We start from the raw sequence: 12,979 nt of genomic DNA, 5'->3' as shown, positions 1-12,979 counted from the left end.
CGCCCATCAAACAAGCCACGCCCCCACATGAGCCCACGGCCCCCTCGATTTCTTACCCCACTTAAAGCCCTGTCTGTCCACTTCTATGGTGGACATCCTAATACTGGTAGCTCTGCTCTGGCTTGAGAACGGTGGTTATTGCTTCACAGAGTGAGTTTGGCAGATATGGGAATGGTAATCTAGCCCGCCACACAACAGCTCCCCATTGGAAGCCTTCCTCTCTTCCCGTGGCTTCCCAGTCGCCACCTGTCCCAAACGGCCTTTCGTTCATAAGCACTTTGCTTTCAGCCACTTTTCGATCCCGACTTTTAATGGGAAAAGCAATAATGGACGTTCATACGAGAATGACAAGGGCCCAGGACAAGGAACCACCTGGCACCACTCCCCTCTTAGATACCAAAACACACAATCTGCAGAGGTTCTGTCTGGACAAAGGATTCTATGCTCTTTAGAAGATGTCACTTTCCAGCGGTGCTATCTTTCACCAAGAAAGTGTGCGCAGAGGATACACGGGTACACAGCAGCCCTGGTCGTGTGCAGGCCCTTTTCCTGCGTTTGTGGTCTTCTTTTGCTGCCAAACAGATGTGTTCCTGGTGTGTGCTCAAATACAGTTTAGGGTCTATGCTCCAATAAGGCCGTTCTTGGCATCACCTAAAGAGTCACAAGGAGGTGGCACCACATTGTCGCTAAACACATGAAATCTAACCTCACCGCAAGGTGGCAGGGGCACAAAAGTGGCACTTTGCCTGGGGTGTTTTGAACCTGGCAGTGGCCTGCAGGGGGGAATATGCACGCCTACAGTTCTACTTCTGAGAAACTGAACGCCCATATCAGCAGTGCAAAGGGAAGGGCTATTTATATGCATAAAGCATTTGGTGGGTGTTATGTGTTAACCATTTGGTGGACCCTAAAGTGCCACTAAAGACAGTGCATTCCGGGTTAAAATGTTTCGTTCCCAACAATGTAATTCAGAATGGCCAATTACTAGTAAACATGCATACAACTATGTAAAGTGTATCTTTGTATGTGGATAGGATGTTCTATGCAGGTATATGGAATGCATAGTGTTGCCCTGTATCCCTTGGCTGATTGCCAGGCCTGGCTTTAATTCAAAAACTTGCATTGGTTTCTATAAAACACTGTAGTGAAAATGACTAAGAATCCCTCCAATCTACTGTTTACGCGTTCGTAATACAATATGATCTCTGCTACCCTGTTGTAAATTGTGTGACCTTGCATCCAGTGGGAAAAGTGGTACAGAAACTTCCAATTCTCTCCGTCGGACTCTTTTCCATATGAACTCACAAATTCACAAGCTCTACAGCCAATCAAAGACAGGTTAGAAGCTCAACTCTCCCACCCCTTTCCCCCGCCCTCACCACCCACACAAGGTATAACAACAGCAACCCGCAGCAATAATAGAGTACTTAAGATTTCTTACCATCTGTGACTGGCTCCTGGGGCAGCCATTGATGTCTTCCACCTTTTCATTGGCTACCGGAAAAAAACGAAAGAATGAACAATTGAGGAAGGATGTATGAGCCAATCTTCAGAAGAAAAACTGAAAAAATACATCGAAGTTGAAAAAACAGAGACCACGCGCCTCTGTAAGCGGAGCCGCAGCCATTCCCACAGTAGCCCACTTGTTCACAGCAGCAGCAGTAAATCCCACATGCACAATCCGATCGCGGGGAGGTGTGGAGAAGGTCGCCCACTGATCAGCCAGCCCGTGCCAAGTGGCCGTCGCTTCTGCTGGCATGAGGAGCGCGGCGATTGTCTCGGCACGGCCCTGGATAATGTTTCACGGCGCCCCCGGGAGCATGCCGCGCTCTGACCAGCCTTGCGCACACATGGGGGGCATACGGTGCAGTGAAGCGTGTGTTTCTGACAGTTCCCCTCGCAGAGTGCCGCTCTGGCCGCGTGCGAGCAGCAGTTAAACACTCGCTCCCAGACTTCTCAATGTACACATACTTTTCGTGAAATGAAAGGGAGAGCTGCATAACTCCAAGGACTGTTAAAGCTGAGTTTGCATTCAGCGTACAACTCCTTCTCCACCCCACCTGTTTCAATCACTGTTCCCATGCTCTTCCATGTATGCAGAGAGTCATCGCCAATACTCTCCCTTCAGCCATGGGTGCTATGATTCTGCCCAGTTGCCACTGTGATAATGCCATAATGTTTGTAAAAACCCCACCCCCAGATGGTGCATCCCCATAGAACATGGGTATGAAACCTTTGCCTCTCCAGATGTTTTGAACTACATCTCCCATCAGCCCTAAGGAGCATAGTCATGGGAGAGGGATCATGGTATTAGTAGTCCACTATAACTGGAGAGACAGGCGCTACATACTCCTGCCAGGAGTCCACTATAATGTCGCTGACCTTTCCACACAGGACGACAGTTCCCGTGCCAACCCCCCTCATCCATGGATTTTGCACTCACTCTAACACTTCGATAAAGGGAGTTTGCTCTCATGCTGACCCTCCCACACCCATATTGGGACTTCTACCTTGCTAACCTCTTTTTATAGGGAGTCTGCTCTAATTCTAAGCCTTTCACGTGCCAACTCGCCTGTGACGGAGAATTCTCCATGTAAAGTTGTGGTGCTCATGTGTAACCCTTCACGCAAGGACCCTGCTCTCACACTGAACCCTTCATGCAGAGTCTCTTCCTATGTGGACCCCGACGTACAGTATGTAATACATAGGGAAGAGCCAAGATTAGATCGACTGCAGTGCTTGGGTCTGTTAGCCGCGGATGTGGCACAGTGCCATATTTATAATGCATGTATACACTGAGGTGTTTCAAAGCGTAACAAGACAGGAGGGGAGTGAAGGGATGAAGAGAAACAAAAACAGTCCCACTAAGCCTTGTGTCATTCGAATCATGCAAGTGCAGTATCAAGAAGTGCAGGGGAGAGCGGAGCTGGGGGGGGAGTCACAGGCACCTGTCTGGATAATAAACTCCTGACCATAGTCTGGCACTTTCAGAACTGGGGCCCTGCAAAATCCATCCTTTAAATCCTGAAAGGAGGTTTGACAGGCAGAGGTCCAAGTTACCGTCTTTGGCATCTTCTTGGAAGTTACATCATTCATGGGCATTGCAATGGCCCCATACCCCTTGATGATAGACTGGTAGTTCCCAGTGAGAACCGGAAAGGCTCTCAGCTGCATCTGTTTGGTGGGGATGTCCCTATCCCTCACAGCATGTACTTTCGCTTCATGGGGTTGTTTCTTACCTCCACCGACTAGGTGGCCTAGGTAGGGCACTGTGCCCTGCACGTTCTGGCACTTCGTGGCCTTGATAATCAGACCTGCATTCTGCAGCGCCTGAAGCACGTGTTTCAGATGGGATAAGTGATACTCCTAGGTGTGGCTTAAGACAGCAATGTCGTCTAAATAGGTGACACTGAGGTTTTCCAGGCCAGACAAAAAATGGGTAACTATCTGCTGAACAGTGGCAGGGGCATTCTTCAATCCGAAGGCCATCACAGTGAACTGATAATGTCCTTCTGCAGTTGAGAATGCTGACCTCTCTCTCGCTCCATCTGTCAAGCCGACCTGCCAATACCGTGCCGTGAGGTCAAATGTACTCATGTACTTGGCAGCGCCAAGCTTGTCAATGAGCTCATCTGACCGAGGAATGGGGTGGCATCTGACTTCATGAAAGAATTGAGCCCCCTCTAAGTCCACACAAAAGCGAACTTCAGTCTTCCCACCACTGGAATTTTTAGGGACCAGTACCACTGGGCTAGCCCACAGGCTGTGGGGTGAATCTATCACTCCGAGGTACATCATCTCGGAAACATCCTCCTTGATGATGGCCCTGACCTTCTCGAACATCTGGTGAATGCTACTCTTCACTGGATTAATGTGACCTGGAGTCAGAGAAAACAGACCTGCAACCTGTCCCAGTAAACTGCGGCAGTCTGTCAGATGTGGTTCTGATAGGTCCATTGCAAGGTTGACAGCTTCAACAGACTCATCTGTGCCTTCAGTGTGCAGGAGGTCACGAAGGGGATGGGTCTTCCCCTGAGTTTCTCCATCAGTCACTTATGCCATGACCAAGTCATCCTGGCTATAATGGGGTTTTAGCCAGATGACGTGAAAGACTCTGCACATCTGTTCGGTCCTTTTCACTTCAATGACATAATTCACCTCACTGATTTTTTCCAGCTCTCACTAAGGCCCAGTCCACTTATCCTGAAGGGCACTGGGTTTCACAGGCTTCATAATCCACACCCAGTGGCCTGGAGAATAGACTGTCGCTGTGGCCTTCTGGTCGTGCCAGTGCTTCATCAGCTCCTGACTGGCCTCTAGGCTTCTCGTTGACTGTTCCATGTACTTTGTCATTCTAGACCGAAGGCCAAGTACATAGTCCACTACATCTCGCGTAGGGGATGAGGGGCTGGTCTTCCATCCCTCTTTTACTAGACTGAGGGGACCTCATACAAGGTGTCCAAACAGAAGCTCAAAAGGGCTAAACCCTACTCTGTTCTGTGGCACCTCAAAGTAGTTAAACAGCACACTCTTCTTTTCAGTGTGTGCAGCTGAACTAAGGTTTTGGGATTTCCCTTCATACTTTTTTGGGAACCTGATTTTGAAGAGGTTTGGATTGGACCTTTGTCCTTCCCATCCTTGTTTACTTTTTTGTCTGAAGATTTCTCTTCGGTTTGGGTGTGCTCATCTGAGCTTTTCTCTGGACTCGAGTACTCACAAACCTGTCGGCAGCCTGTGCAAGCTCCCTAGGGTCTGTGATAGTCTTGTCTACAAAATGCTGGTGTAGGTCAACCTCACAATTCTTCAAAACAGGCTCATACGCAAGTAAATTGTACAGTCCTTTAAATTTGTCAGCTTTGTTATCAGACACCCAGCAGCTCAGATACTTCAGCGACAAGTTTGTGAACGCTTCAAATGTCTGCCCACTTTTCTTTCCAAGCTCTCTGAAGTACTTGAGATACTGTTCTGGGGTTTTACAGAACTTCCTGAGGAGGGCCCCCTTCATGCTCTCATAAACAGACCTTTCCTCAGGACTTAACTGAAGAATTGTATCAGTCCCTAGTGTCAGTAAGCGACTCATCAGGGCTGCACCCCACAGTACCTTGTCCACCTCCTGTAGCTGAAAAGCCAGCTTGAGTGCTTCAAACAAGCCAAGAATATCCTTCCCCACTGTGTAAGCCGGCACTAAGTCTTTGGGGATGTGCCCCGGGGCTTATCCCAGACACTCTGGTCTGAGCCACTACTGCTGCTTTCGCTAGCGGTGGATATGTTAGCCCCCTCTTCAAGCGCCAGCTTGCACATCTCTATGGCGGCCCTGTCCCACTCTATGGTGACCGTGTCCCGCTGTTTCTGTTCCTCTAGCGCTAGTCTTCTCTCCTTGAGCAGGATCTCTCTAGCCGCTACCTCATTAAAAGCCAGAACAATTACTGGGCCACTTACAGACTGAGCTGAGGCCTGGGACCTGCGGGATGCCGCACTAGGCCCTGACCTCACTGACACTCTAGAGTGTTCAGAGACCACACTTGCCCCCCGGTGGGACGGTTGGGGAGAAACACTGCTCATGCTGTCTTCCTCGTCATCTTCCACTTCCCCCTCTGGAAGGTCTTTTCCGTCCTGGTACGCAGGGCCAAGCCCGTCCCCTGGGATCTTCTCCCCAACCGCCCTCGCATCTACCCAAGCTTGGAGGCTGGTCAGCAGCTCAGGTTTATTAACCTTAGTGCTGTGGGGAATTCCTCTCTCTTGACAGACACCCTTGGCCATTCCTTTTACAGTCGCTATGTCAGGAGCCATGATTATTACAACTACCTAGCAGTGTCTAAACATTTCCTGCAACAGCCCTTTCATTGTTGGGTAAATAAGATTTGCGCAAGGCTACAACTTGGTCAGACCGCCTGCCACCAATGTGACAAATCAACTTCCGGGGCAGTGGTCCAGGGATGAATATTGGTTTCTAACGCCTCAATCAGCTCCACACCTCTAGTACACCAGAAAAGATCCGAACAGATTGGAAACACAAGCAAATAATACACCTACTCGGTTTCAGCAAAAAAGGAGCAATGGGTCATAAAATGGCACTAGGGGCCTTTGGATACGGACCAGGGAGGCTGAACCACAATGTACTTTGCGATTGTAGAAGTTCTTGGTGCTCGACAGTGTAGAGTCGGTTATAGGGCACTTTGCAACTTCTGTGACTGCGTTCAAGATGGGAGACAGCTGTGGGTTTCAGGCGGGAGGCAGCTCGGCGAGCGAGGCTGGACGGATGCCTGTAGGCTGGCCTTCGTGGCAGCTGTGGGTCAGGAATCATTATCTCTGGTTTGGTTGGCGGGTCTGAAGCACTGGTCAAGGCATCTTTGATGGTGGCAGAGACTGCAGTGTAACTACAGTCAGTGGTGCAGTTAGTTGCAGCTTGAGCGGCTTGACTAGCTCGAAAATGTCCTTTAAGGTGGATGCTGGTTGATGGTTGGCGATGCACTCTTAGCTTCTTCACAGGGCTTGTGTCGTCCTTTAAGGCAGACAGCTCAAAGCAAGGAGAGTGTTGCAGGCAACAGCGTTGTCCTTGGTTTGGTTCAGAAACTCTCTGGAACTTCCCACATAGGAAGATTGCTTGAGGAGCCTAGCAGGGCACGCTGTGTGCTGGCAGGGTACTAGTTCTGGAGCTGCTCTCCCTCTGTTCCCTGTGATATGTTTATTGGAGGGATCTAGCTTCCCTCTTTGGAAATTATGGCCTTCCTTCACTGGCGGAATCTGTAGGCAGACTGTACCTTCAGCCAGGGTCCAATGCTGAGTTCTTCTTGTTACTCCTTGCAAAGTGTTCAGTGGATCTGCCCAAAAGAGGGGCTCGGCCCTATATTAAAGATGAATGGGCCACAGTGATCGGTGAAGGCTAAGCCTACCTTAATAAACCAATCCTGGGTCCCCACCAAATATATCCTGTATGCATGATGTCAAACCAGAGTGCTTTGCAGCAGAAAAGGTAAAGGGGCGAAAATATATACTAAGCACCACCCATCTTCCTTTCTGTATGGATCAAAGGATCTCTCTGGTTAATTGAGCTCTCTGGGGTACCTGATTAATGCAACACGTCTCCCTTGAAGCTGTGGAAAGAATAGACTTTGTGTCTCCATCAAATCACATACTCCTACCCTCTGAATGAGGTCCCCCTGCGGGTGTTGCCTACTTTAAAAACATGTACCAGATGTGACAGCTCACTCTCATTGATACTTTAGGGTGGGAGCTTGCTTCAGGTTAACACACTAGATATGAAGAGGGTGTTGGGGTTTCCTGTCTCCTTTGTTTTAGCTTCTGTAGCCAGGCCCCATGTAGGCCTCTTTAAAATATACTCTATTAGTATGTTAATTATGTTAATTGCTGCCACCATCTACAGAGGGTAAACAAACAGACAGGGCGGATCCATGGAGCCTTTTATAGTTAATTAGGCTGGCCATTGCAGGAGGACAGTTTTGGCCCTCCTGCTTCTGAGATGCATCATGCACTCCACCTGTCAGATCCCAACTAAATATGTAAGGGAGGACTGCGCCTATAGGCATTGTCCACCCAGGGTACACAGGTCTATGTGTATGTTGTGTGGGGAACATAGGAACATGTGTGCAGATTAGCCCCACACATTTTCCAGAGGTTGATCTATCATCATTCAGTTTAATTTAAAATTTAAAAAAAGCCGTTGTGAGCGCACATCCACTGTGCGGATGGTCGAATTCCTCACAGGGGGGAGCACTTGTCTGGATGAGGCTTTCATAGAGGATACTTGTCTAGCGACCTCATCAGGTGTGATGGAAGAGAAAGAGCAGAGGAGGAGGAAACGGGAGCGGGAGGCCAATGTGTTGGAGATGGAGAGTTGAAGGTTAGTAAGGCCTGTGTCAGAATAAGAGTCAGCGGCAGGAGTGGGAGGGGGAATGAAGGTGGCGGCAAAAGCAGCAACTGGCACTCGCTTCATAAGTGGAATGACAGAGAAGGAGACTGCCAGTGCGGGCAGGGGCTAACCCCGGGGATCCAGGAAGTCCAGGTGAGAGGACAGGAAAGCATTAAAAGACCAGGATAGAGGTGTAGTGAGAGGGTTGGAGATGGGGATGTCGGCTGGGAAGAGAACATCCAAGATGTGTCCAGCTGAGTGTGTCACAGCGGAGGGAAGAATGGAGAGGGAAAGAGTCACAGAGGTTGCGGAAGAGACCAGAGGCCGCATCAGGTGGCTCAAGGTGAATATTGAAGTCTCTGAGGAGGAGAAGCTTAGAGATGGAGACCAGGAGAGAAGGGGTGAGTTGAGACCACTCTGAGAGGAAGAGAGAGACCAGACCAGTGGGCCTGCAGACGGTGACCTGAATCAGCGGGAGAGTAGGAGAGACACTAAGCCTGCAGATGAATCATTTGAAAGAGGATTAGGACTGAGGGGGGTATGATAGTAGCAGGGACCCATTTAGGGAAGATCAGGTCAACTCTGCCCCCGGACCGGTTAGGCCTAGGCTTAGAGAGGATATTGTAGCCCTCCAGGTGGAGAGTGTCAAAACTTGTGACAGTGCTGGCCATGAACGATGTGTCGGTGAAAGCTGGGACGTTGAGGTCTTCAAGGAGGTGACCGATGGCAGAGGACTGTTTGACGGCAGAGCGAGATTTGAGGGTAGCTAAATGGAGCCGGTTGCCACTTTTGAAGGTCTTCCGAGGAGGGGTACACGAATGTGGTACACTCGTCGGTGTGGAAGAGCGGGCCGAGGGGTGGCAGAAGGAGGAGTCTCAGGAGAGGAGAGGAAGGTGATGAGAGACAGAAGACGCCCATCAAGAAGGAGGAGGTTGGGGTGAGAGCCCTGAACCATGACAATGCTATTCAGGTAGACATTAATGATGGACCTATAGGAAGGGAAGTATGGCAAGAGTATTCCCAATGGGTGCCACTATTAATGGGTAAGGAAGAGAAAGAGGAAAGCACTGAACCATATGGGGAATCCACAGGTCTAGAGAGGGAACGACAAAGTGGATGTCAGTGACAGTCTGCCTGGAAGAAGTGGATGTCAGGGACGGTCTGCCTGGAAGAAGTGGATGTCAGGGACGGTCTGCCTGGAAGAAGCATTGGCATAGGTGTCAGCGATGGGCAGGGCTGGATTGGAGACCAGGAGATCTTCTTGAACTTCTTCCATCCAGACTTCAAAAGAGAGATAGAATAGGTGAGAGAGTAACAGTTTGAGAAGATAGGGAGATTGAAAGCACCATGGAAGGGAAGCGTGGTGAGAAGGGGGAGGGGGGGATGACTGCAGTGCACAACTTCCAACTTCAAGACAACAGAAATGCAACAATCTAGATTCAAGTGCCCCGGATAAAGGGTAATCCAGCATACAACAGAAAAAGCAATGTAAGGGCACAAGAGGAGAGCTCAGCTATGGCTCAGTTAGTGTTGATGTGATGATGGGGAGGCCTACGTAGGCCATTTGGGGGATGGTGTGTGTGTAGTGTAAGGCGGTAGGACATGCTAGAGGGTTGTCTGTTAGGGGGAGGGGCAGTAGTAGGCACTACAAGGAAAAAGTCTGCACTCCTACCCCTGGCCATTTGTAGACAGGTCACATTTCAGTAGCTCACAATGCTACATATCTATCCATCTCTATAGGTCCCTATTTTTCTTTTTCTCTTTCTCTTTCTTCCTCATCTCTCTGTCTCTCATATATATATATATATATATATATATATATATATATATATATATATATATATATATATATATATATATATATATATATCAAAAGGCGAGAGGAGAAGGTGAACCGCACTCCCGCGGGCCAGGCGTTAAAAACGCACTCCAAAATACCGGACAAAACTTACAAAGACACTGCCTGGAAAACAGATGTCTTTAATGTTTTTTTATAAAAGATAAAAATTGCATTGTACAAAATAATTGACAACACATAGACAGCAACAGGTAGACAGACAAAAAGCAGGACGCCATGGTAAGCAGCCTGCAAAACAACGCGTTTCACGCTAACTCAGCGCTTGATCACGTAAGGGGAGAAGGGATTAACCGGTACATATAAACAATGGAAAAGCAGTCCTACAACTATGTCTGTGACATTGCAAAGTAAAGGATATAGGAGGAAAAGAAGGCGGCCATTATAGAAAGGAGTAGAATACATGGAAAGATATAGTGCAGATGAATATAAGCACTAAAACACGCCCCTAACAGGACAGAAGGAGAAGAGCTGTTCAATGCAAAGATGGTCAGTAGATATGGTAAATCAAATACAGAACAACTAACTATATATAATTGATGAATCAAACAAAAATGATCACAGAATTAGCAAAATTTGCATCCATAACAATATATACATATAAAACAACCCACTCCCCCATATTAATGATTCAACGGTGTAAGAATCACAATTATTCAAAGTTAAAACCATCCAAACATATAATTGATAAGATCTGAGCCACAATATAGATATTAAAACCGCAGAGATAATAATAAAACCTCATCTTATTAATCCTCAGTTGAACTATTCCCATTCATGCAACACGGAGAAGCCAGCCAGAGTTTCAGCTGGGGTGGTCAATAAAAACGGCTAATAAAACACTACATGTCCAAAAGGGCAAGTGCAGAGGAGTTACCCAGCTAAAGTGCGTGGAAAGCAGCCAGACAGCAGTGTGTCTATCCAGCCTCAAACTAATGAGGCTGTACTAAAGTGCAAGTGCGAAAGCAGCGAGCTAACATGTTCAATGGTCCAATACCATTAACAAAAATGTCCTAGGACAAGCAGTTATTTTCAAATGAAAGGCCCCAAATGACCCCACGTAAATAGACTGCGAAAAAAGGCTGGCGAAACCGGTGTGTAAGCATGAGCAAGAATCACAGATACAAGGAAAACTGCATATGAGCCTCAAAGTGAGGGAACATATGCATATGAGCCTCAAAGTGAGGGGACACCCTGCATAATCTCTTAAGTGAATGGAATGTAACCAATGGTAGAGATTTTATTATTCTGGCTGGGGACCTAAACTGGAGAATCAATAGCGGCGGTGGTACAAGTAACAATCAGCTTCTAACAAGTAACAGTATATGGAACCAGGCTTTTACGGATATTGAAGGGATGTGCTGGAGGGGTTTCTTTGACTGCTGGGACCTTGAAATAATTAATGGTCGTACCAGAAATGATAGCCCGGGTAAATTTACATGGAAGAATGGGAGTAGTATGAGCACCTTGGACTATATCTATACTAGTGTAGAAATCGCATTAATTGTCAAAGATATGATGGTGAGCGAATACAAATGGAGTGATCACGACCCGCTGATACTATCACTGGGACTCAGCCACCCGGATGCTGCATTGGCAAATCTGGGAGATCTTGTAATCAACCACTCCCTAAATCGCATTTCCTGGTCAACGAATAATATCCTAAAGGCCACAAGGGCGTCCGAAGAGTGGGGTATTAAACAATTAAATATGTTTACGCAAAAGTCACCGGAGGAAATCGAAAGGTGGATAAGTAATTTCTCTGCGCTACACGGTTCTCGTAAAATGGGCCTGATGGTGGGCAAGGCCTCTAACGAATTTGACCGTGCGATCAGAGATAGGAAACGCAAGCTTAGAGGAGATATGAGGTATATAAGAAATGGCCCTGACCCCAAGAAGGTGATTGCTCTTAAAATAAGAAAGCTGAAGACCACTTACCGAATATGGTTAAAACTGCACAAAAATACAAGGAAGTTAGAAAGGTGGCAACATACAGTTAGAACATTATGTGGTAAGAACACTCGCAAAATTTGGTCCATATTGGGGAAGGTGAAGGGGAAAACTTTACCCAGCATGGTTAATCCTATAGGAGATGATAAATGGATCTCCTTTCTGGAAACGAGAAATATGGGAAGCACCTCTGAGACCTATACCCCCAGGGCTAGCAAACCCCCGACTCCCCCATTCTCTATTTCTATAGAGGACTTACAGATAAGAATTAAGGCTTTAAACACCTCACGTGCTCCGGGACCGAATGGCCTCTCTAATATGGTGCTGAGGAGTAACCCCCTCTTTTGGGCAAACCTCCTGAAAATATTGTTTGATAAAATATTACATGAAGGTAGTATACCGACATCTTGGCAGGCAGCCATCATCATACCTGTCTTTAAGAAAGGTAGCAGGGCCGACCCTACGAACTATCGGCTCTTATCTATGCTGGACTGCTCTGGGAAACTGTTTGCAGCACTTATTCTGAAAGAATTACTAGTATGGGTAGAGAAGGCTGGGATCTTTGATCAATTCCAAAGTGGCTTTAGAGCAGGCTTTTCTACCTCTAACAACATATTTATTATGGATTCTTTGAGAAATAAGGCGCTATCTCGTTCTAACCCCCCTCTATATGCACTATATATAGATTTTAAGGCGGCCTTTGACTCGGTCAATCGCTCCCTTCTATGGAATAAATTGAGGAATCTAGGCTGTCCAGAGCCTCTATTGTATTATCTGGAGCTATTACACTCAAATAATACTGTTCAAGTTAGGCTGGATAACTTGGGTTCGGTGACCAAACCCATTCCTCAGAAGCGAGGAGTAAAGCAAGGATGCGTTACTGCTCCAACATTGTATAACTTGTTTATCTCAGATATACCTAAATGTCTCCAAGGGATTAATAATTGTCCCCCTAAGATAGGATCCTACCACTGCCCGCTTCTAGCTTATGCAGACGATTTGGTGATCTTGGATCACACTTTTAGTGGTATCCTGAGATCAACCAAACAGCTTTGGCATTATGCAGAAATTAATGAATTAGTCATTAACAATAGTAAGACCAAGCTGTTGTTATACACTGTCGGTAGAGTGGCTAGACCAAGAATGATGATGGGTGTGAATGAAATTGAATACACGCACATGTATAGATACCTGGGGGTAGAATTCGATAACAAAGGAAACTATTTCACTTGCATCCAGGAGCGCAAAACAAAAGCTGCTCAACTTACAGCTTTAGTTTATAAATTCACACGAGAGCAATGTGG

At 47.2% G+C, this 12,979-nt stretch overlaps 1 protein-coding gene across 5 annotated transcripts in view; it reads right to left on the bottom strand.

The window, feature by feature from the left end:
- Positions 1–12,979, bottom strand: part of NAV3 (neuron navigator 3) — a 1,326,128-nt gene that overhangs the window by 1,009,739 nt on the left and 303,410 nt on the right. For all 5 annotated transcript variants that reach the window (XM_069629276.1, XM_069629277.1, XM_069629279.1 and 2 more), the window contains exon 3: positions 1,442–1,494. In XM_069629276.1, coding sequence (XP_069485377.1) covers positions 1,442–1,494 — 53 coding nt within the window. The remainder of the gene's footprint in view (positions 1–1,441; positions 1,495–12,979) is intronic.

This window comes from Ambystoma mexicanum, chromosome 12 (assembly GCF_040938575.1).
Source record: "Ambystoma mexicanum isolate Mex_15411 chromosome 12, UKY_AmexF1_1, whole genome shotgun sequence".
In the NCBI taxonomy this organism is placed as follows: Eukaryota; Metazoa; Chordata; class Amphibia; order Caudata; family Ambystomatidae; genus Ambystoma; species Ambystoma mexicanum.
The sequence above is the reverse complement of the archived record's forward strand: the minus strand, read 5'-3'. Positions and strand labels throughout refer to the sequence as shown.